Source organism: Podarcis erhardii (assembly GCF_964252035.2).
Source record: "Podarcis erhardii genome assembly, chromosome: 2".
In the NCBI taxonomy this organism is placed as follows: Eukaryota; Metazoa; Chordata; class Lepidosauria; order Squamata; family Lacertidae; genus Podarcis; species Podarcis erhardii.
Genome location: NC_138498.1, coordinates 111,806,373 through 111,830,932, shown reverse-complemented (window position 1 = coordinate 111,830,932; position 24,560 = coordinate 111,806,373). Strand labels below are relative to the sequence as shown.

General features: G+C 47.5%; 2 protein-coding genes across 8 annotated transcripts in view; one reads left to right on the top strand and one right to left on the bottom strand.

The window, feature by feature from the left end:
• The window catches only part of LOC309337180 (killer cell lectin-like receptor subfamily F member 1), a 42,009-nt gene extending 17,640 nt beyond the window's left edge, over positions 1–24,369 (bottom strand). Inside the window, exon 1 of the mRNA XM_081853911.1 lies at positions 23,820–24,369. Coding sequence (XP_081710037.1) covers positions 23,820–24,009 — 190 coding nt within the window. The 5' untranslated portion in view covers positions 24,010–24,369. The remainder of the gene's footprint in view (positions 1–23,819) is intronic.
• On the top strand, positions 1,698–15,800 carry LOC309337235 (C-type lectin domain family 2 member D-like). Of its 7 annotated transcripts, none has more exons than XM_081853995.1 (9): positions 1,698–3,470; positions 7,271–7,441; positions 10,420–10,476; positions 11,211–11,279; positions 12,279–12,371; positions 14,128–14,323; positions 14,902–15,005; positions 15,406–15,439; positions 15,545–15,661. In XM_081853995.1, exons 3-8 carry the CDS (start codon positions 10,458–10,460, stop codon positions 15,423–15,425), a joined length of 501 nt encoding a protein of 166 aa, XP_081710121.1. In that variant the 5' UTR covers positions 1,698–3,470; positions 7,271–7,441; positions 10,420–10,457; the 3' UTR covers positions 15,426–15,439; positions 15,545–15,661. The 7 variants fall into 7 exon arrangements, with proteins under 7 accessions (XP_081710121.1, XP_081710119.1, XP_081710120.1 ...); XM_081853993.1 differs by having other exon boundaries at positions 3,056–3,470; positions 14,128–14,312; positions 15,545–15,798; XM_081853991.1 differs by lacking the exon at positions 15,406–15,439 and adding an exon at positions 7,558–7,774 and having other exon boundaries at positions 3,103–3,470; positions 14,128–14,312; positions 15,545–15,800.
• Positions 24,370–24,560: the final 191 nt, after the last annotated feature.

The window sequence follows — 24,560 nt, the reverse complement described above, 5'->3', positions numbered from 1 at the left end:
GCCTAATGAACCAACTTCCAATTAATTTAAACGGAATTAAGTAATTAAACTGGCCTGCAATAATAAATACTGTTTCTTAATTAACTAACCAAAGGACTTAAATCAACCAAATGAATCTAATCAATTAAATTAAATTGATATACAATCAGAATCCAGCAGCAATTGATCTGCCCTTTCTCTTAGTCAACCAAAATGAATTTAAAGTTCCAACCAAATGAATTAAATTACCAAAATGAATCCACACTCGATAAGTTTAAATACAATTGGAATCAAGCAATAAGTTGACTACTGCAAGCACTTATTAAAGCAATCAAATTAATTATATTTCAGGGTTGCATATATATCCTTGGAGCGCTAAAGCCCTAATTAAAGCGCTTTAATATAATAACACTCAGAGTCAAACCTCTATGAGCTCTTAAAATGCTTAACTTAAATAACTTGTTCTCTTCCAATCCACCAATTGAGCTATATTGTCACTTATAAAGCCTGAGTATCCAATTCCCACAACAGAGTGCCTCACCTAAAATGGCCGCCGGGCCAAACCACGTGGTTAGCTCAAAATGGCGACCGCAACTTCCTGGTTACCAAGCAACACAGCTATCAACTTCCTGTCCCTGGCTGCCAGCGGCGCTCTGCTGGAGGGGCGCCCGAGATTATTGGAGGGCGCCCTGCTGGAGGCTTTTTGCGTGTTTCCGCCCAGAAAAATGCGCCTCCTCCCCTCGCCTCCGCCCCGGAGCCGCAGCAAAGGAGTTAAAGAGCCGCATGCGGCTCTGGAGCCGCAGGTTGCCGACCCCCGGACTAGATAATCCTTGGGGTCCTTCCAGCTCTACAATTCTGTGATTCTATGAGTGGGGAGGAGCAAAGGTAAAAGGTAAAGGACCCCTGGACGGTTAAGTCCAGTCAAAAGCGACTATGGGGTTGCGGCAGTCATCTTGCTTCCAAGCCGAGGGAGACGGCGTTTGTCCACAGACAGCTTTTCTAGGTATTTTGGCCAGCAGGACTAAACAGCTTCTGGCGCAACGACACACCATGTTGGAAACCAAAGTACACGGAAACACTGTTTACCTTCCTGCTGCAGCAGTACCTATTTATCTACCCATGCTGGTGTGCTTTCAAACTGCTAGGTTGGCAGGAGCTGAGATGGAACGACAGGAGCTCACTCCATCATGGGGATTCGTTCTTATACCAAAGAGTTGTTAAACCAAGGTGTGCTTTCCCACAGCAGCGGGGGACTCAATTTACAAATGGAACACACTTGACCAGAAGCGGAACATGTTCCACTTCCAAAGGCAAAGTTCACAAACCAAAACACCTACTTCCCGGTTTGCAGAGTTCTTAATCCAAGTTGTTCATAAATGAAGTTGTTATTGAACCAAGGTACCACTGTATTGGGACGCGGGTGGCACTGTGGGTTAAACCACAGAGCCTAGGACTTGCCGATCAGAAGGTTGGCAGTTCGAATCCCCATGACGGAGTGAGCTCCCATTGCTCGGTCCCTGCTCCTGCCAACCTAGCAGTTCGAAAGCATGTCAAAGTGCAAATAGATAAATAGGTACCACTCCAGCGAGAAGGTAAACGGCGTTTCCGTGCGCTGCTCTGGTTCACCAGAAGCGGCTAAATCATGCTGGCCACATGACCCGGAAGCTGTGTATGCCGGCTCCCTCGGCCAATAAAGCGAGATGAGCGCCACAACCCCAGAATCTGCCACAACTGGACCTAACGGTCAGGGGTCCCTTTACCTTTACCACTGTATTATTATGCATGTGTATTAGTCTACAGTGAAGATGCATCAAAACCCTACTCAGACATTAAATTTTTAGATGCTCGAGGGACAAGGCTGGCCAACCCATGGGACAAGGTGAAGCGATTGCCTCAGGGAGCAAGATCCACAATGGCAGCAGATCCTAATGTAGATATTATTCCCACCTTGTTCGTGATGTGGCTCCTCCCTAACCCCTTCTTCCCTGGAAGACAGGGGACACCACAATGTGCTTCACTTCAGGTGCCACAATGTCGTGGGCTGGCCCTGCTCAGGGATGCAGCTATACTACATTCTGAAAGATTTTTGTAACCACTGTGTGGATGGTGTCATATAGTTTTAGTCACTAGGTGGCACTGGACATCATTGTATTTGGGTAAAACCCGGGAGATTCTTGTTCTGCATTTATTGACGAGAGATAATAATTCTTGTCTTCCAAACCAATGTGTCCACTAAACTGATTTTTTTTAAAAAGAAGCTTTCACCAAAAATTCACAAATATAAAACAGGGACAGTGTTGTTGTTTTCTTAGAAAAACAAGAAGGAGGGATTTTAAAAATAGGGATTGTCAATTACTTTTGCCAAGTGCCATTACAGAAATCAGGGGGGTCTTCCCTCCCCCCTTGAAATGATTCTTCCTTCCCTGATGCCTTATTCTGTTTTCTTTTAATTACTCTTGTTATTAAAGTTTGCTACTTCCAATGGAAAGGGGGAGGGGAAAGGTGGTCAGGAAATTCAATGTGTTTCCTGCTTTGAATCTGCAGCCTCAAGATAAGATAAACACAGCTTTAGCAAAGGACAAAATAACGCCCCTCTTTTCATTAAATCTTTCTTAAGATTTTTTTTTTTAAAGTCCCGCTGGATCAGGCCAATAATAGCTCATTTAGTCCAGCACCCTGTTCTCACAGTGGCCAACTAGATTCCTCTGGCAAGCCTTGTGATTTCCAGAAACTGGCATTCAGAGGCTGCAGTGGAAAGTGAACACAGCCATATAAGATTCAGGTAGGTAGCCATGCTGGTCTGACGCTGTCGAAATAAATAAATAAAAACAAGAAAATTGTCCAGTAGCAATTACAGCCATATAAGTTTGTCTAAACTCCTTTGAAGCCATATGAGCTGAAGGGTTTCTGCAGTGCTTTTTTGGGGGGGGGGACGACGACGCAGGGGTAAGCATACCCCTAAACATTTTGTGGATCTAAGTTTGACCTCATTGAGGGGCAGTATTTCAATATGAGTAGGGAAATGACAGTACCCCTAAACTTTTTTTAAAAGGAAAAAAAGCACCGGGTTTCTGCTGGCGTGCCACTCATTTCTGAGCCACGGATGCACCCGATCTCACTACACAAAAAGGATAGCAAAAAGGAAATAGCAACGCCTTCCCACAAAGTAGAATCGCTGACCACAGAGCCAAAGAATTCGAAGCATTTCTGGGAGTCAAGATTAGCAAGGCATTTTTGCAGACATGAGCTTTTGCGCGTTTCAGCTCCTTTCCTCAGAACAAAAGCAGGCTGTTTAAGAAGGCGTGGAAACTGGAGGAAAGCTAGGCGTGGAATAGGAGCTTCCCAAATGCCTTGCCTAGTTTGCATGTTAGCAAATCAGCATGAGAAGTTGCCTCCTATCGCCGGATCTGCTGCTTGTTTTCCTGCTTTGCTCCGGACGCCGGAGAAGCGTCACGTGGGCTCGATCATTTTCTGCCTCCTGCTTCGTCATGGTAAGTGTTTTTGCCATGACGCTTCTCACGGGGTTTCGGTGTCGCAGTGTTTCTGCTAACGGATCAAACATGGCAGCTGGAACCCTGGAGAGCCACTGAACTTAGGTGACTCATCACAAGGTCCTGCCTCTCACCCTTCAGCGCCTCCGGTGTAAGCTGCTGCTGGCACTTTCCCTCCAGTCCTCCTCGCTCGGTCGTGTTTGTCTCCTGAGATCACTAGCCTCAGCCTCTCAGATCCCTTCTTTGGGGGATCGTATATTCAGCAGACGTCTGAGGCGCGCCCTGCTGCACAGGGAGCTGGAGACAAAGAAAAGGGGTGTGTCAGGGGGAGGGGCTGCGCAGGAAGGGAGAAAGTAAGGGATCAGATGGAATCCTGAACCTGTAGATTCTGTAGAATCTGCTTGCTCTTCCGGACGACCTATTTCTTGAGCTTTCATCCTGTTTCACTGGCACAAAGCTCACCCGTGTGCGCTGATTTGTTGGTGGGCGGGCTTTGTGACAGCAAGCATTCAACAAGCATGTGGTTGTGGGGTGTTTATATGTCTTCTGGTTTCTTTTCTAAAGTGCATTTGGTGCTCCGTTTTAATTGCACAAACTTATCCCGCCCCCCCCGCCCCCCATGAGCTCTTGAATGCCTTCCACAAATTACTGACAACCCAGAGGTGCCATACAATTGCAGGCAGCAGTGAGGGGAGAGTGCACTCCAGAGGTTAACATTTCTTCTGTATCCTGCCAAGGGACAGCAGCTGATAAGAGGGGGGAACAAGGGGAAAGGGCAGAGGGAAGTTTGGTGCCATCTGGTCCATCCATCCTGCAAGAAATAGCAGCTCTAGTCCTGCGTGGGGGTTGATTCCAACTGGTGTGCTCAGAGACCATGATTGATTATTACCTAGGCACCTTATTGGGACGCGGATGGTGCTGTGGGTTAAACCACAGAGCCTAGGACTTGCCGATCAGAAGGTCGGCGGTTCTAATCCCCGTGACGGGGTAAGCTCCCGTTGCTCGGTCCCTGCTCCTGCCAACCTAGCAGTTCGAAAGCACGTCAAAGTGCAAGTAGATAAATAGATACCGCTCTGGCAGGAAGGTAAACAGTGTTTCTGTGAGCTGCTCTGGTTCGCCAGAAGTGGTTTAGTCATGTTGGCCACATGACCCGGAAGCTGTATGCCGGTTCCCTTGGTCAATAAAGCGAGATGAGCACCGCAACCCCAGAGTCGGTCACGACTGGACCTAATGGTCAGGGGTCCCTTTACCTTTACCTTTAGGCACCTTATAAGTCTCTTGTTCCCTAAAAGCTATGTAAGCAACTGACATCGAAGAACATCTACGTATATATATACATTAAACCACAGGGGGGAAACAAAACGAGAAAAATGATGTTAAACGTTAACATTCCATACAGTATCAGTGCCCCGCCACCAATAACAGTGATACAGTATAAAACTGTATCTAAACATTAAAACAAAACGATGCTCCCACCCAAAAATCTTAATCCCCACCCCCCAAAAAACAAGGCCCACTGCTGCAAATCTATGTGGGGGGTGGGGGATTAAGACTTCCTCCAGGGATGATCTGGTGGCTCTCCTCACCTTGCTGAGAGAGCAAGAAGAGAGGGTCAGTGTTTACCTGTTCTGCAGCTGTCCCTACCAGCCCTGGGAGTCCCATTGCCTCTGTCCTGCCTGCAATTGGCAGCAGTGGCAGACAGGAGCAATAGCTGTCACCTGCCCTTTCCTGGATGACGGGGATGGAGGGGTGGTACTGGGTGCTGCTCAGCTGCCCAAGACTGGTGGCAATTGGCAATAGCTGCTCTCTACCCCTGCTCATTTTTATTTTATTTTTTTTGAATTTCATTTAGGCATTCCATGTGATCTGGACACTTGCTTTTGCCAGAAACTGCTAGCACATACTCTGGAACAGCTCTTTGCCTTTTGATCTTAAAGTATTGAGGGCACAATCACATCTGCGGGATTTTCTCCACACCCATGAAGACTAGAGATTCCCTTTAGGAAAATAAAATCTGACAGCCTAAGCCTGGATTCTGTGCAGGGACAGGGGCAAATATACTATAGACTACCAAGGACTGCAAGGGATGCGGGTGGTGCTGTGGGCTAAGCCACAGAGCCTAGGACTTGCCGATCAGAAGGTGGGCGGTTCGAATGCCCGCGACGGGGTAAGCTCCCGTTGCTTGGTCCCTGCTCCTGCCAACCTAGCAGTTTGAAAGCACGTCAAAGTGCAAGTAGATAAATAGGTACTGCTCCGGCGGGAAGGTAAACGGCGTTTCCATGCGCTGCTCTGGTTCGCCAGAAGCGTCTTAGTCATGCTGGCCACATGACCCGGAAGCTGTACGCCGGCTCCCTCGGCCAATAAAGCGAGATGAGCGCCGCAACCCCAGAGTCGGCCACGACTGGACCTAATGGGCAGGGGTCCCTTTACCTTTACCTTGGATTGCAGTTCAGGAATCAATCGTTGAGGGTTCCCCCAAACAACCTGTTTAATGAGCATTCATCCTGACCTGCTTCCACAGAACTTCAAGAGGTAGTTAGATTACATCTGGTCTTTACTGACTATTTGTTGTGATTTTCTCATCGGGTGGTTACACCGGCGAAAGGATTCCTCATGGATTTCTCCTGTGGATTTCTCTTGTGGAGTGTTTAATTGTCTTCCCACACTTTGTTCACTGAATACGTTTCAGTTCAGTTCACTGTCACTTTCCTAACTGCAAAAAGTCCATTTTTAAAAAGTGGATTTGTTCTGATAGCCTGACAGAAGGCTTTAATTCACTTTTAAGTGCTCAAGTCTAACTTGAACCCATCCTTCAACATACTGGCAGCCTGGAGGGAGTTGGAATGTATTTATTACATGAGGGCCAAGCAGTGGCGTAGCGTGGGGGGTGCAAGGGGGGCCGGCCGCACCGGCCGCAACATCTGGGGGGGGGCGCTCGCCACCTCCGGAGTCGCCAAAGAGCCTCGGGCGCAGGCTGTAGCAGAGCTGTAAATACCCCAGCCCAGGCAGCAGCAAGAAGAAGCTGGCAGCGGCGGCAGGTTAGGGGTTAGGGGCGCAAATTACTTGCCTTGCCCCGGGTGCTGACAACCCACACTACGCCGCTGGGACCAAGGAGCCAACTCCTAGGCCTACACTCAACAGCTGCTGCCACCACAAAAGCCTTTGGAGAAGATACTTCAGTTTTATTATTGGCAACATATTGTTTTCTGTGACCACACAAAAGGAGACTGTTTATACTCAACAGAGAAAAGCACTGTTGATAAAACATAATGACTTCAGCGCCAGAAAGTAAAGTGGAGGAGGGAATGGAATGGAAAGTATTCTAGAAAGGATATTTCTTCATGCACAATGGCCGAGAGCCTTAAGAAAACAATAAAAACCTGTAAGCATGCAAGGATTTCTGCCCACATCTCAGGACCTTTCAACTCCCCCCCTCACCAGTAACTTTTTCATGTAGGGCAGGCATAGGCAAACTTGGCCCTCCAGATGTTTTGGGACTACAACTCCCATGATCTCTAGCTAACAGGGCCAGTGGTCAGGGATGATGGGAACTGTAGTTCCAAAAACATCTGGATGGCTGAGTTTGCCTATGCCTGATTTAGGGAGTGTTTTTGAACCCTCCCCTCCCCCTCTGCACAACCATTTTGGATTCTAGACATACAAAATGATTGATTTATTCCTTTCCAACCTATTTCCAAAGAGGGTGGGAAGTATATGTTAAATGTTTTTAGATGCTTTCAATTGTTCTTCGGTGTTTTCAAGACCGTTTTCAGTGTTTTCATTTTGTTCTTTCGTTGTAGCTTTTGTATGCACGATGAACCTAGTTCAAACCATGGCATCTCCAGTTAAAAAGACTTATGGCGGTGCTGGGAAAGACCTTCGTGAGATACCTTGGTGAGCTGCTGCCAGTCAGATCCTGCAGAACTGGAGTGCAAGGACCAAAGGGAACATACAGTCTTCTACAGCCAAAGGTAAGGATCGGCAACTTTTCAAATCTGTCTCTGTGGCCACATTCTGTCAGTGGTCATCTGTTGGGGCAAGCACCCCTTTCCCTCTCTCTTTTTGTCCTCCTCTTTTCTACCTGCAGCAATGCAGGCCTTGGTCCAGGATCTGTCCTCTTTGCAAGAACATGTCCAAGACATTTTTAAGCATGTAGAGTTGGTGGGATCCTGAGGGTCATCTAGTCTACCCCCCTGCGATGCAGGAATATGGAGCCATCCCATACGGGAATCGAACTCGCAACCTTGGCATTATCAGTGGCATGCAGGGATGGGGGAGAAACTTGACTCCGTTCACGTTTAAAGGTAAACCTAGCAAATCTGTACAGTGGTGCCTCACAAGACGAAATTAATTCGTTCCGCAAGTTTTTTCTTCTTGCGAGTTTTTCATCTTGCGAAGCATGGTTTCCCATAGGAATGCATTGAAAATCAATTAATGCGTTCCTATGGAGACCGCTTGCCAGGCTGGCGGTGCGGAGAAGGGCTTTTCTTTCTCCCCACCGCAAGCCTTCAGGACAGGTACGGGAACAGAGGGGAAGGCGCGCAGCGCTTCCCCAGCCACTTTGGGCGGCTTCCAAAAATATTAAAATACTGTAATACATCAAACATTAAAAGCTTCCCTAATCAGGGCTGCCTTCAGATGTCTTCTAAAAGTCTGGTAGTTGTTTTTCTCTTTGACATCTGGTGGGAAGGTGTTCCACAGAGCGGGTGCCACTACCGAGAAGGCCCTCTGCCTGGTTCCCTGTAACTTGGCTTCTCGCATGTGAGGGAACTGCCAGAAGGAACCATCAAATCAACACAGTCAAAGGCTTTTGCATGGTCAATGAAGCAGTCAATGAAGTAGATGTCTTTCTGGAACTCTCTAGCTTTCTCCAAAATCCAGCGCATGTTTGCAATTTGGTCTCTGGTTCCTCTGCCTCTTCTAAATCCAGCTTGCACTTCTGGGAGTTCTCGGTCCACATATTGCTTGATCCTTCCTTGTAGAATTTTAAGCATAACCTTGCTAGCATGTGAAATTAGTGCAATTGTGTGGTAGTTGGCACTGCCCTTCTTTGGGATTGGGTTGTAGACCCTCTGGCCACTGCTGAGTTTTCCAAACTTGCTGGCATATTGAGTGTAGCACCTTAACAGCATCATCTTTTAAAATTTTAAATAGTTCAGCTGGAATGCCATCACTTCCACTGGCCTTGTTATTTGCAGTGCTTTCTTTACTCTCCAGGATCTCTGGCTCAAGGTCAGCAACCACACTACCTGGGGGTGTACGAGGCATCCATATCTTTCTGTGTATTCTTGCGACCTCTTCTTGGTGTCTTCTGGTTCTGTTAGGTCCTTACCACTTTTGTCCTTTATTATGGTAATCTTTGTACGACAGTGAGAGCTGTTTGACAGTGGAATTTGCTGCCAAGGAGTGTGGTGGAGTCTCCTTCTTTGGAGGTCTTTAAGCAGAGGCTTGACGACCATATGTCAGGAGTACTCTGATGGTGTTTCCTGCTTGGCAGGGGGTTGGACTCGATGGCCCTTGTGGTCTCTTCCAACTCTATGATTCTATGATTCTATGATTCTATGAAATGTTCCTTTCATATCTCCAATTTTCTTGAACAGATCTCTGGTTCTTCCCATTCTGTTGTTTTCCTCTATTTATTTGCATTGCTCGTTTAAGAAGGCCTTCTTGTCTCTCCTTGCTATTTTTTTGGAAATCTGCATTCAAATTCCTGTATCTTTCACTATCTCCCTCGCATTTTGCTTGCCTTCTCTCCCCCGCTATTTGTAAGGCTTCGTTGGACAGCCACTTTGCTTTCTTGCATTTCCTTTTCATTGGGATGGTTTTCGTTGCTGCCTCCTGTATAATGTTGCGAGCCTCCACCCATAGTTCTTCAGGCACTCTGTCCACCAAATCTAAATCCTTAAATCTGTTCCTCACTTCCACTGTGTGGAATAAGGAATTTGATTAAAAAGGGCTATCTAAGGTATTTAACTGCAATAGGGATAATGCTTTTCTAAAACACTTTTTTTCATTGTCCTATATTGAAATATTTTGGTAGCAGAACTGTACAGAACCACCTTACATTTACAGAGCAAAATATCCTTTGAATTATATGCCCAGCACATGGTACCTTACAAAAGGACAATGCGAGTGCACTCTCTGTGCCCTCACCATGGCAAAAAGGCTGATACTGATGAGTTGGAAAAATAAAAATGCGGCTCCCTTCTATGATTCAAGACTTATACAAACTCACAACATGTGAACATTTTGCATATAAATGCAGACTTGCCATGGACAAATTCCATGATATTTGGAATCCATTCTTACAAATACTGTAATAGGTTAAGATCTGGTGAAGTACAACACCAACTTTGTAAAGTATAGAGTTTTGGGTTTCCGCCCCTCCCCCGTTACTTTCACTTCTACACAGGTTCTGTTTCTCCTTTTCTTTTTCTCTCTTTTATTTACCTATCACCATATTTAAAAATATAAAGGACCCCTGACAGTTAAGTCCAGTCGTGAACGACTCTGGGGTTGCGGTGCTCATCTCGCTTTACTGGTCAAGCCGATGTTTGTCTGCAGACAGTTTTTCCAGGTCATGTGGCCAGCATGACTAAGTCGCTTCTGGTGAAACCAGAGCAGCACATAGAAATGCCGTTTACCTTCCCGCCGGAGCGGTACCTATTGATCTACTTGCACTTTGATGTGCTTTTGAACTGCTAGATTGGCAGGAGCTGGGACTGAGCAATGGGAGCTCACCCTGTCACGGGGATTTGAACCGCTGACCTTTTGATTGGCAAGCCCTAGGCTCAGTGGTTTAGTCCACAGCACCACCCACATCCCATGTTTAGTACACATATGATTATGTACTTTTTACTTTCAATAAAGATGTCTAGTTAAAAAAACCAAAACCCAAGTTGATCGATTAACATTGCTGGTAACAGGGACCTCTTTGTCTTCCCTGAAGGCTGAGAGCTGTTGTACTCAGCATGGAAAGATCCCAAGATGGCAGAAGATATCACAGGTGAGGCATAATAATCTTGTTTGTTTCACACAGTGGAGAACTAGAGGTGGCAGGGGAAAAGGGCAAACCTCTCTCACTGACCCCAGGGGTGAAACTGTTTCGATCCCAGAATGTCTTATTGGAGAGAGGATTAATTCTGGGTGTGGTGAAAAAGATAGTTCCTTTCAGATACATTTGATACCCCAATATCTCTCTGTTACAAGTTTTCGAACAATTTTCAGAAGCCAAATGTCTGGCACGGCTTCTGCGGCTTCCGATTGGCTGCAGGAGTATCCTGCAACCAGTCAGAAGCTATGCTTTGGTTTCCGAATATTTTGGAAGTCGAACAGACTTCCGGAACATATTCCGTTTGACTTCCAAGGTACGACTGTATATTGTATAGAAACTCCCCAAGATTGCTTTGAGAACTTAATTGAGCCATGTCCCAAGAAACTATGACTATCTGAGACCCACTCAGACCTCCTGAAACTTCTCAACACAGGTAGTAAAAACCCTGAGTCAAGTCATAAAATCTGGGAGTCTTTGCTGTTCTTGGGCACCAGGTCATTTTCTGAATTGGCCCCAAACCTGCCACAGTATACTGAATTTTGGTCCCGTTCTAGAAATGCTTCCATCCCAGTTGGCACCTGGAGTTTTGTCCTAATTCAGTTACAAAAGGTGAGGGGGATTTCATATGTGGTGCCACAGATGAGAAGATAACAGTGGTTCTTGACCACTTATGCTTACTTTTACAGATAGAGCCACTGTCAACAGTGAACTGATGACTCCTGAGATACCTGCTGCAAGGGAAGCAGGAAATGCTGGTAGATAGTTATTTGGGGTCCAACTCTGGTTTTAAATACATTACAACTCCTTTCTTCTTCTTCTTCTTCTTCTTCTTCTTCTTCTTCTTCTTCTTCTTCTTCTTCCGTCGGAGGTTACAGAGTACTCCCCCAGCCTTTTATTAATCAAAATCCTTCTATGTTTCTTAGCAATATGTGTTTCTTGGAAGCAGATTTCATCCAAATTTAACTTCTTCACTACATGCTCAATCTTACATCTTTTTGTTAAGTTATTAAGTCCATTTACATTCGAAGTTAAGATTTTTAATGCCACCTTGTTTTTATTTATTTTTCTTTCACTTTGACCTCTGTTGAGTTTACCTCTTCCTGTACTGTTCCAGTCCAAATGCCCTTTCTCCTGCTACCTCTTTCCCATATTTTCTCCAGAATTTATCTGCTTCTGTGGATCCTGACACCTTTGTTTTCTCCCTTTATACATAAAAGATACTCCCTCTTGCTATTCCCAACATTAGGAGATTTTGTTGTATCTCAGTGCATCCATCAAATACTTATACATTAACCTTTTTTTTAAACAATCTCATTTGTAGTCCAATGTTCTAGGACAGTAATGTTATTGGACTACAAATCCCATCATCCCTGACCTTTGGCCATGTGGTCTGATGGGATTTGGAGTCCAACAACCACCAGAGCACATGATGTTTGGGGATGACTGTCTTAGAATACATCTCATGGAAAGCAGGCAGCTAAGGCAGGCATACCCTAAAGTTGTGGTTTGGAATGTATTTGCAGTGCCTTGTCCTGAATGTCAAATTCTCACAAAACTGTAGCAACAAACAGACTGATTTGTTTGCTTTCGTGTTCATTGTTCCCTTGGGTCCCCAGATGTTATTGAACTACAACTCCCATCATCCCTAGCTAGCAAGGCCAGAGCTCAGGGATGATGGGAGTTGTAGTCCAACAACATCTGGGGACCCAGGGTTGAGAAACACTGCCTCAGACCTTTTCCCTTCTGTTTTTCAGTTTTCATCCCAAAGTGCATTAAAGACAAAAAATATACATTAGCAGTTGTTGCCGTCATCACAGCTTTGGTCATTACTATAATCGCATTGGCTGGTGAGTAGAGAAAACTTTGTGCTTTAACCCTGACATAATTATTTATGATTTATTGCTTCTTTCTGCCTTTGACTTGTAGATTCATTCCCTCACCGAACTGCATTTCCTGCCTCATAATGATCCAATACAGTGGTACCTCGGGTTACAAACACTTCAGGTTACAGACTCAGCTAACCCAGAAGTACCTCTGGTTAAGAATTTTACCTCAGAATGAAAACAGAAATCGTGCGGCGGCAGCGGGAGGCCCCATTAGCTAAATTGGTACCTCAGGTTAAGAATGGACCTCCGGAACAAATTAAGTTCGTAACCAAGGTACCACTGTATAGATTTCTGCTTTAGAGTACATTCTCAGGCTGCCATTGAATTGAGGTAGGCCTTTCGTGTCTGCACTTCAGTAAGCATCATCGTGAGAATGGATTTCCCAGCCTTTATGTGCAGCTATTTATTTATTTTAAAAACTCTTCTAACAGGGTCAGTGCTGGATTTTACGTATAAGCTAAACAAGCTATAGCTTAGGGGCCCACTCTCTTGGGGACCCAAAAAGAATTTAAAGGGGGGGGACTGGATGTACATTTCCAAAATATAATATAAAAATAAAATAAAATAAAACCTACATACAGCAACAGTGTTTTGTGTTGTGTATGGACCTATGAGGTCCATAAATTACCATACAGCATATATTCAACACAAAAAACAGCGACAATTTGTTGTTGACAAAGGATAGCTGGACATATAAAGGGCTCCATTACCTTCAGTAGCTTAGGGCCTCATCAAACCTAAATGCAGCCCTGAACAGGGTATTCAGCTGCGTTCTGGAAATTTTGATGAAAAACACTAACCCCCCCTCTTGCAAAGTCGAGGAAGTAAAGGAGAGGAAAATGACTCCCTAATGATATCTGATTCAATGTTCTTTGAGATTTATGTGCTGTCTCCAAAGCACTGAAACATCCTGCTCCATAAAATTCATTAAAACAGGCAACAGATGAAGTCTGCATTTTCTCGAGCTCTGCTCTCCGCAACATAGCAAAAATTAGGTTAAAACAAACTGATTAAAAATCAGTTAAAACTAAAGTTATAAATGAGGGGTCTGCTGAGCTGCGAGACTGGCTGCCTTTCCCAGAGCCATCTTGAGAACTGTTAACAGCAAGACATGCTGCACGCTTGAAAGATTAAATATTAACTGAGAATACAGTGGTACCTCGGGTTACATACGCTTCAGGTTACAGACTCCGCTAACCCAGACATATTACTTTGGGTTAAGAACTTTGCTTCAGGATGAGAACAGAAATCGTGCTCCGGCGGCGTGGCAGCAGCAGGAGGCCCCATTAGCTAAAGTGGTGCTTCAGGTTAAGAACAGTTTCAGGTTAAGAACGGACCTCCAGAACGAATTAAGTATTTAACCCGAGGTACCACTGTACTGAGCTAGATGGTCTGACTTGGTGCCAGGCAGCTTCCTGTGATATTTTTATCCTATTTTTCCACTCGTAAATTTGTATTTGCACTAAGCAATGTGAACCACAGCAGTACAAATACATAATCTTTTAGTATGGGCACGAAATCTACCTGCACCATATACATACATAGTAGTAGTTGTTTAAAAAAAAGAAAAAAAAGATCATGGCTTTTCCAAAAGAACCCTGGGAATTATAGTTCACTGCTACCCATACTACAATTCCCAAATGTTTCCCAGCATCTGTCCTCAGTGTTACAGAATCATTGTGAGCTCTTACACTTGGGCAAATTGTTTCATTTCCAGTTAAAAAGCCACAGCCCTGTCCGCTGTGTCCTCCCCCTGTCGATGCTGCTTGCCCAGATCGCTGGGTTGGGTACCTAGGGAAATGCTATTATAAATCAGAAGACAAAAGGAACTGGAGTGACAGTGAATCCAGATGCTCCTTCCTTGGTGCCTCTTTGGCTGTGATTGATACCAAGCCGGATCTGGTAAGGAACAAGTATGTATCCTCACTTGTGGGCTCATCGCCGAAAGCAAACAAGTACAGCTCCACCTGTAACTTATATTCTGGGTTTAATAATAATAATAATATACTAAATTTACAACAGGGTTCATGACACTTTGCAGAGCAACATAAGCAAAGTGCCCCAAGGAATTTGCAATCTTATCTCTGTGGCAGTGGGGAAGACAGCAGAAGGAGAGGTGGAGAGGGAGCAAGGAGTGGTGAATGGCAGTAAGAGATGATGTCAGGAACAGGAGGGAGGGAGGGGCATGGTGGTGGGAAGAGCAATGTGTAGCTGCCCCAGCAGAGCCAGTCTGGCACCCCCGCTGCTGCCCTTGCACCCGGCCAGCCTCCCTGCAGCCTCAGCCCTCACCCTCTCGATAAATGGCAAGGACACACATCCTGGGAAGTGGACATTGTAGTTCTGTCCCACCAGACAAGCTGCTATGGAACGGAAGGTCCCCTTTTTGCGGTATACCAGATATGATGATGCTGATAAAGATGAGATTTAAGTATTGAGTCCTAGAAGGTGGTAGAGGTATATAAACCACTGCTTGCCATTCCTTTCCTGCTAGGATTTTTTGTGGAATTTTACTCGTCCCTCTCATCATTGGATTGGTCTTTCAAGAGAAGCAGGTCAGCCCTGGAAATGGCCCAATGGGACAGAGTTTGGAAACCAGTGAGTGATTTCCACCCCCTCTTTGCCTGCGAATACGTGCCTGCTTTGGGTTTGGATTGTAAAAGTTGTCTTTTGCATTCGTTTCCAGAGCTTATATACAGTACCCACAATTCACTGTGTGGAGCTGTAGCTGGAGACACCTTTTTATTCTGAAATACCATGCAGGAATAGGGAATATGTGGACTTGGGAGCGGGGATGAGGATTTGTTTAAATGATAATTAGTAGGTGAGAGTATTGCTTTGGTTATTGGATAGAGTTTTGCTAATATTTCCTGCTGCTGTTTATGCAGCCAGTGTCTTGTTTCCTCCCCATATGTTATAAGTTATGTGAAATATTGACATATTATATGATCCTCCCACCCCCCTGTGGTAAAATGTACATATATATATTTTTCTTCAATGTCACTTGGAGACCTTTGAGTGATAAGCAACTAGTAAGTTGAATAAATTAACAGATATTTGCTGTCATGTTTAACTCCAGCCCTGCAGATGTTGCTGTAATGCAGAGAACAATACCTGCTTCTTGTTGTCTGTTCCAGATTTACAGTGCGAGGAGAAGGCTTTTGCGCTTACATAAATGACCTTGGGGTCAGCAGCACCAAGTGCGCTGTGGTGAAGAACTTCGTCTGCAGCCTGGCGGATGCTTGCGCCAAGAGGAAACAAAACATCAACAAAAGGGATAACTTGTGATCCTCATTCGTGTAAGGCGAGCACTACTGGCTCTTTAGAGATGCAAGTCTCACTGGTAGAACCACTCTTTTTGCAGCTAGTTCCAGATACAATGCTCCATTTTGTTATCTGGACCGTCTAGAGGGGCTGGGAGCTGGGGGCACTGTTATACAGTGGTTTCGCTCCTTCCTCCTGGGCCGTGTTCAGAAAGTGGTGGTGGGGGATGAGTGTTCAGACCCCTGGGCCCTCACTTGTGGGGTGCCTCAGGGTTCCGTCCTCTCCCCCATGCTTTTTAACATCTATATGAAGCCGCTGGGAGAGATCATCAGGGGGTTTGGACTGGGTGTCCATCAATATGCAGATGATACCCAGCTCTACCTCTCTTTCAAATCAGAACCAGTGAAGGCGGTGAAGGTCCTGTGTGAGTGCCTGGAGGCGGTTGGAGGATGGATGGCGGCTAATGGATTGAGGTTGAATCCTGACAAGACAGAAGTACTGTTTTTGGGGGACAGGGGGCGGGCTGGTGTGGAGGACTCCCTGGTCCTGAATGGGGTAACTGTGCCCCTGAAGGACCAGGTGCGCAGCCTGGGAGTCATTTTGGACTCACAGCTGTCCATGGAGGCGCAGGTCAATTCTGTATCCAGGGCAGCTGTCTACCAACTCCACCTGGTACGCAGGCTGAGACCCTACCTGCCCGCGGACTGTCTCGCCAGAGTGGTGCATGCTCTAGTTATCTCCCGCTTGGACTACTGCAATGCGCTCTACGTGGGGCTACCTTTGAAGGTGACTCGGAAACTACAACTAATCCAGAATGCGGCAGCTAGACTGGTGACTGGGGGCAGCCGCCGAGACCACATAACACCGGTCTTGAAAGACCTACATTGGCTCTGTTAAGTTGTGGGTTGACATAGCAGACGACACAGCGATTTCTCCAAGTAGCTCTTTATTTCGTAAGCTGGAATAGAACTGACTGCAAACAGCTCAGCCGGCCTGCTTTTATAGGCAGCCGGCTGTCAACATTGTAACAACAACAGCCCAGAGTTCCCGCCTAAAATAACTGACGCGGACCTGAGGGAAAACTATCTACAGACCTGAGGGAAAACTATCTACAGTATCCCCCTGCTGGCCCAGGGTGAAACTTCACTACATAACACCCCTCCCCACCGAGACAAGGCGTTAGTTACAATCGTAATGGTTTCCTTATATACAGCACTACGCGTAATGGTTCAATTAGGCACAAAAGCATCTTGGTTACATTCCCCATACTTAGACCAACAGTGATACATGTCCAACAACATAGTCCTTTAAATAAGTTGGGCGCTTGGGAACTCTGCCAGACCGCCGGGGACAGGTAGCCAAGTCTGGAGGGCCACACAGTTCTTGCTGAGGCTGTGGTGCGACCCTAGGTGGCGTTGGAACCAACTCCCCTGGATCCGCTGCTGTGGGTGGAGCCTCCGCAAGTGGAGTGGTCTGAGTCTGTGGTAAGTCTGGCAGACCCTCTGAAGCGGCTCGGTTCGGCTCCACGCTGGCAGTTTGCGAGGGAGGTGTAGGTGGGGCCTCGCCATCTGTACGTGTCTCTTCTGGAGCCGCAAGCGCAGTTGGGGGCACCTCGGTAGTGTCCAAGTCCCCAACCCTGCGCCTAAGCTGGTCTATGTGCCGTCGCCACAAGCGTCCGTCTTCGAGTGCCACCTGGTACGAGCGAGGTCCAGTGACTCCCACTACTGTGGCTGGCACCCAAGGAATGTCCCCCACATAGTTCCGGGCAAAGACCTGGTTTCCTGGGACAAATGACCGTGGCGCGTTGGCACAGCCTGGGGGTTCAGCCACGGCAAAGTCCGGGTGTAGCCGGTCGAGCGGTGACCTGAGGCGGCGGCCCATAAGCAGTTCAGCAGGACTCCTCCCTGTGGCCGCATGAGGGGTGATGTGTTGCACGAACAAGTATTCGGCGACCCGCTCATGCCAGTCTCCCCGGTCCAGGCGCGCCAGTGCCTCTTTTGCCGAGCGCACCATTCTTTCCGCTTGCCCGTTGCTGGATGGATGAAAGGGTGCCGTTAGGGCATGGCGGATGCCCAGTCCCAAAAGATACCGCTCAAACGTGCCTGACGTGAACTGTGGCCCGTTGTCAGAGACAAGGACATCAGGACACCCATGCGTTGCAAACAGGCCTCGCAGCACCCGGATGACAGCTTCGGTAGTGGTGGAGGGCATCAGGGTGACCTCCAGCCATTTGGAATAGGCGTCCACCACTACCATAAAGGTCCGGCCGTGAAAGGGGCCAGCCAGATCAATGTGCACCCTCGACCAGGGTGTCTTTGGCGTCTCCCAGGTGTGTCCCTTAGCTGCCGGTGGTGCAGGCCTCGACTCTTGGCATGCTTGACAGGTGGACACCCAGGCAGTGATGGCATCGTCCATATTAGGCCACCAGACGTAACACCGAGCCAACGCCTTCATTTTGACAATTCCCGGGTGGCCAACGTGCAGAGCCTCCAGGACGCGCTGACGGAGTCCCTGGGGAATCACGACGCGGTCTCCCCACAGCAGACAGCCGCGATGAGCTGAGAGTTCATGTTGTCTGGTTGCGAAGGGCTGGAACTCCGATGCAAAAGGCCCTTGTGGCCACCCCCTCCACACCCAGTTGAGCACCCGGCTGATGGTGCGATCCTGGGCAGACACGGAGGCCACAGTGGCAGCTGATACAGGCGCTGCCGGAAGATCCTCAATCAGAAGGAGCGATGAAGCTGGAGCCGGGTCTTCCACAAATGCTGGAAGAGGGCAACGGCTGAGGGCGTCGGCATGGCCCATTGATTTCCCCGGGCGATGGATGAGCCGGTAGTGGTAGGCAGCCAGGAAAACAGTCCATCGCAGCATGCGTGGCGAGAGGACCGGTGGAGTTGGACGATCACCGGCGAGGAGGCCCAGGAGTGGCTTGTGGTCAGTGATGAGGTCAAAAGTCCTGCCATAGAGGTATTCATGGAACCTCTTCACTCCAGCCACAAGTGCCAATGCCTCCTTGTCGAGCTGGCTGTAATTCCGTTCCGTCAGAGATAGTGTCCTGGAAAAGTAGGCGAGTGGTGCTTCTCTTCCATCTGGAAAACGGTGACTAAGGACAGCACCGATGCCAAAAGGTGAGGCGTCGCAGGCAAGGACCAGCGGCCTGGATTCACTGTACTGTACCAGCACACTGTCTGATGAAAGGAGAGCCTTAACCGCGTTGAAGGCCGCCGTCTCCCGATGACCCCAGGCCCAAGGCGTCTTTGTACTAAGGAGTCGGTGAAGAGGCTCAGCCACTGTGGCTTTGTGGGGCAGGAACATGTTATAAAAGTTCAGCAGCCCCAGGAATGCCTGCAACTCCGTCTTGTTCTTTGGGGTGGGGGCCTGCTGGATAGCGCGGATCTTGGATGTGGTCGGGTGAAGGCCGGAGGCATCGATAAGATAGCCCAGGAACTCTACCTGTGGAACGGCGATCTGGCACTTCTCCCTCTTTACCTTGAGCCCGGCCTCTTGGAACCTGGTCAGCACGGCACGGAGGCGCTCGAACAGCTGCTGGTGTGAGTCTGCAGACACCAAGACGTCATCAAAATATGGTACCACGCCCGGAAGCCCTTGCAGGAGACGCTCCATAAGGCTTTGGAAAATGCCAGGAGCCACACTCACCCCGAACTGCAACCGGCGGCAACGGAATGCCCCCCGGTGGGTGACGATCGTCTGGGCTTCAGCAGTGGCATCATCGACTGGCAGTTGTTGATAGGCTTGGGCAAGGTCCAGCTTAGCGAAGACCTTACCCTCACCCAGGGAATGCAGCAGGTGTTGGACAACAGGAACCGGATAAGCGTGCTGCTGAAGTGCCTTGTTGATCGTGCACTTGTAGTCAGCGCAGATTCTCACCGACCCATCTGGCTTGACAGGCGTGACGATGGGGGTTTCCCACTTGGCGTGGTCAACCGGCTCCAAAACTCCTTGGGCGATCAGTTTGTCCAGTTGTTCGTCCACCTTAGCCTTGAGAGCAAAGGGAACCCGGCGTGGCTTTAGCTTGATGGGGGCGACTTGTGGATCAAGGCTAAAGGAGATGGGCGTACCTGTATATTGCCCCAAGGTGCCGTCAAAAACCTCGGCAAAGTCTTTGACCAGACCCTCAGTCTCTGCGTTAGAGATGCAGTTGATGCCGGTGACTTCCAGGCCGAGGGCATCAAACCAGTCTAGCCCTAGGAGGCTTGGCCGCTGACCTTCGACCACCACCAACCGGAGCAGGCCCGAAAAATCCTTGAAGGCAATCCGGAACCGGCCAACGCCTACCACGGGAATGTCGTTTCCCTGGTAGTCTCTCAGGTGTACGCGGTGAGAGTCGAGTTGCCTTTTGGACACTCTGGGTACCAGTCTTTTGATGGTGCTCCACGACACGATGGACAGGGCAGACCCGGTGTCGATTTCCATGTCACATGGAGCTCCTTCAATGAGCACCGTGACGTTCAGCTTGCGTCGCGTAGGCGAGTCAGTTTGGCCAATCGTGGTTCCAGACGGGCAGCGGCAGTTGGTGAGAGCGAAACAACTTTCCTTGGCAGACTGGAGTGAAGGCTTGGACTTGCGAGTCGATGAAGGGGGGGTGTCAGACGGAGCCGATCGGCAGACCTTAGCGATGTGGCCCCTTCTGGAACACTTCCTACAGATGGCGTCTCTGAATCGACACTTGGCACGGGAATGGTTGCCTCCGCAGCCGGCACATTCCAGTTGGCCCTTGGACTTCTGTTGGAACTTCCTGTGCTCCCGCTTTGTCTGGTGCACGTCATCGCCTTCACTGGAGGATGCCTCATCACTGCTGGCCTCTTCATGATGCACCGGAACTGGCTCCCTAGCAAGACGCGGGCTGCTGCACTTGCGGATCTCCTGGGCGGAGCGTTCAGCAGCTTCTGAGGCCACAGCCTCCTCAATGGCTTTCTGCAGCGTGAGGTCTGGCTTGGCAAGGAGACGCCGTTGCAGATGGATGTCCCGGACCCCGCAGACGATTCGATCCATCAGGGCATCGTCTAAGTCTCGGAACTCACAGTGCATTGCAGCCTGTCGCAGGGCGGTGGTGTAGTTGTTGATTGACTCCCCCTCTGCCTGGTTCCGGTGGTAGAACGCATGGCGGGCAGCAATCTTGGACGGCTTTGGTGCGTAGTGGTTGCGGAGCTTCTCTTGGATCGTGTCCCATGGTGTTGCCTGGACTGCTTCAGGCGCAACCAATGCTCGGGCCGTCTCAAACACCTCAGGCCCACAGAGGCTGAGGAATAGGCCCCGCTTACGATCCTTTGATACTGCTGTCAGCTCGTTGGCTTGGAGGTAGCAGTCGAACCGAGCGAGGTAGGAATCCCATGATTCAGAGGCTGGCGCAAACGGCGGTAGAGGCACAAGTGAAGCCATGATTCCGATGCCGGCGTGAAGGGCGATGGATGGAACACAGTGCTCTAGCCAGAACAGTCAGCTCTGAATTGGTTCTGTCCAGTGATTTCGCTCAGTGATTTCGCTCTGTGATTCAGCTCAGTTCAGAGGCTGGCCGCATCTGGCTGTGCTCTGATGTCCATCGATCCCACCTTCGTCGCCAGTGTTAAGTTGTGGGTTGACATAGCAGACGACACAGCGATTTCTCCAAGTAGCTCTTTATTTCGTAAGCTGGAATAGAACTGACTGCAAACAGCTCAGCCGGCCTGCTTTTATAGGCAGCCGGCTGTCAACATTGTAACAACAACAGCCCAGAGTTCCCGCCTAAAATAACTGACGCGGACCTGAGGGAAAACTATCTACAGACCTGAGGGAAAACTATCTACAGTATCCCCCTGCTGGCCCAGGGTGAAACTTCACTACATAACAGGCTCCCAGTACGTTTCCGAGCACAATTCAAAGTGCTGGTGTTGACCTTTAAAGCCCTAAACGGCCTCGGCCCAGTATACCTGAAGGAGCGTCTCCACCCCCATCGTTCTGCCCGGACGCTGAGGTCCAGCGCCGAGGGCCTTCTGGCGGTTCCCTCATTACGAGAAGCAAAGCTACAGGGAACAAGGCAGAGGGCCTTCTCGGTAGTGGCACCCGCCTTGTGGAACGCCCTCCCATCAGATGTCAAAGCGATAAATAACTACCTGACATTCAGAAGACATCTTAAGGCAGCCCTGTTCAGGGAAGTTTTTAATCTGTGATATTTTAGTGTATTTCTGGTTTTTATGGAAGCCGCCCAGAGTGGCTGGGGAAACCCAGCCAGATGGGCGGGGTACAAATAATAAATTATTATTATTATTATTATTATTATTATCTGCCTGTAAGAGATTTATCAAGAATAGCAGCAACTGTCTTGTCACCGTGTTTGAACCTCACCTATGCCATAAACTCACAAGATGGCCTCAGACTACCATTGCCTTATCAGCCATGGGCTGTTGGACTCCCAGCAGAACCACTGCCAGCATGACCGGTGGCATGGGATTATGGGAGTTGTAGTCCAAAGCACCTGAAGCTTGTTGTATGGATGAACTGAGGCCTGAAAGGCACAGTTCCTAAGCCAATCACCAGCTGAGAAGCTGCCCTCCATCTTGTCTGAGGAATAAACTGTGAGCAGGACACCCAGCGATTTGAGGCTGTGTGGACGCTTGGCCAAGGATCCAAACATGCTTGCCGGATCTATCTAGCTGAATGCAAGATGGTCTTATTTATTCCCTTCACCTCCATTTGACTTTTCACATTCCTTATCGCAGTGCTATTTAATAATAATAATAATAATAATAAATTTTATTTATATCCCGCCCTCCCCAGCCGAAGCCGGGCTCAGGGCGGCTAACAACAATCAACAATCAAACCATCAAATATTCACACATTCTAAAAATATTACATTATAAAAATCAATTAAAATCAAATTAATGGCAACTAATTAAGCAAGATTCTAAGCAGGTTGCCAGAGGGGGGAGTCAGGCTGCGCCCTGACCAAAGGCCTGGTGGAACAACTCTGTCTTGCAGGCCCTGCGGAAGGATGTCAGGTCCCGCAGGGCCCTAGTCTCTAGGAAAGTAAAACTAATTTACTTTCCAAGTAAGCACGTTCAGGCCTTATCACTTTCTTGCAGAGGGAACATTACTCCAAGCTAGTGATAGAAAGATGTTTACCTTTTTTGTCCATTGCTTCAAAGAACAGTTGCCATCTTGTGGTTTGAACTTGCCAGTGCTGGTCTCAAGTTGTGACTTTAAGGATTAGGGGCAGGTCATTAATACGTGGGGACCAAAAAACTCTCCAATATGAATGTTAAAAACTGCTGTGTAAAGATGTTTATAGAATCAGGTGAATGTGGGCTTGTTGTTGTTTTTTCCAGTCTTGGCAATGATTCCAAACCAGAAGTGAGCAGAACCAAAGTCAAAAGTAGGCAAGGCCATTCCTTCTTATTTTCATCCATTCCTTATCTCTTATACACACACACTACATAACTAATTTTCTGCAGTAGCTCCCTATCTGTGGAATACCTTCCCTAAGGACTCTCACTTGTTGCTGGGCAAAAACTTTTGTTTTCTCCTGGACACAATGATTAAATGCTTTTATTCTGTGTTTTAATATGTTTATATATTTTTTGCCTTAATGTTGCTCAGGTCTAACTCGTTTGCCTTAAGGTAAGAAAGATTAGTGTGATGCCCACACACCCCTTCTTGAAATAACTCATGAGAGGGGTCATAATGTGTAAGAAAAACACCCCTCCCTTCAGTGTCTGTTCTGTTATGTTCCGCTAAGAATGTCAGTTAACAGGGACCAACTGCCACCTCTTGATTCTTGCCTCAGTGATTAAAAACCCATCTTGTTGCAAGTGGTTTTTAAAAAGTGCAAAATTATGTTACATTTCTTTAACTATCTGACACATTTCATTGAACTCTGCTAAGAATATTTGTTGTTGTTGTTGTTGTTGTTGTTGCTTTGTTTAATAATAAAAAAGGTGGCAGCACCACCACACAGGAAAAAATAATCTCTGGTTTTATGTGTTGGCATTAAGCAAAGGTTAAAAGATTGTTTAGGACTCTTGACTAATCCCCAATAGTTAAGTGGCTGGATTAACTTCGTCCCTAAAACACTGGGTTACCCGGGTGGACTCCCAAAAACGTAAAGCCCAATCAGAGGCCTGTTTAACTTCACAGAGAGAACTATATCAACACCTTTGGACCACTCTCCAAGCAACCCAGAAACAGAACGGAAGCAAAGTTGGTTGCTTGGTTTGGAATCCCCCGCTCTCTGCAACCGCTTGGAAGATATTTGGCAAGATCTCTTTCTCCACAATTTTTTGCTCAACAACTCTGGGCAATCTCCCCCCATTTTCTTCATCATCATCATCATCATCATCATCATCACTTTTAATTTGTATACCGTCTTTCTATCTTACAATACCCAAGGCAGTTTACAGGCTGAAGAAACAAAGAACGTACACCTTATAACAATCTAATGCAATACAAAAACGTGATACTAAAACATAACTTTAAAATAAGCAACCCACATCAAATAAAGTAACATTCAACAATCATTAGAATAGCATAGAATAATATTAAATATCAGCATATAAAAATTAAACAGAAAACTACTCTTAACAATCACAATAAATAATTTCAAAACTACAATCAATAAAACAATGGCAAACCACGGGGCATAAAATAATACAAATTGAGAAGCAGAGACTGGAGGGTGGGGCAAGGCATTTTCTTTGAGTCCCCCATAATACATGGGGGGTGTTATACACGGAAAAGAACGTTTTTCTTTTTAGTAGCTTTTATTTCCCTACTTTTTGCTAGTTTCTGAAGAATGGGATACAGTGGTACCTTGGGTTACAGGTGCTTCAGGTTACAGATTCCGCTAACCCAGAAATAGTACCTCGGGTTAAGAACTTTGCTTCAGGATGAGAACAG

Coding starts and splice junctions, on each gene's coding strand:
- LOC309337235 (XM_081853991.1), top strand. Junction 11,280..12,278: donor AAGGGAAGCAGGAAATGCTG/GTAGATAGTTAT, acceptor TCTGTTTTTCAG/TTTTCATCCCAAAGTGCATT. Junction 15,006..15,544: donor GGGACAGAGTTTGGAAACCA/GTGAGTGATTTC, acceptor TGTCTGTTCCAG/ATTTACAGTGCGAGGAGAAG.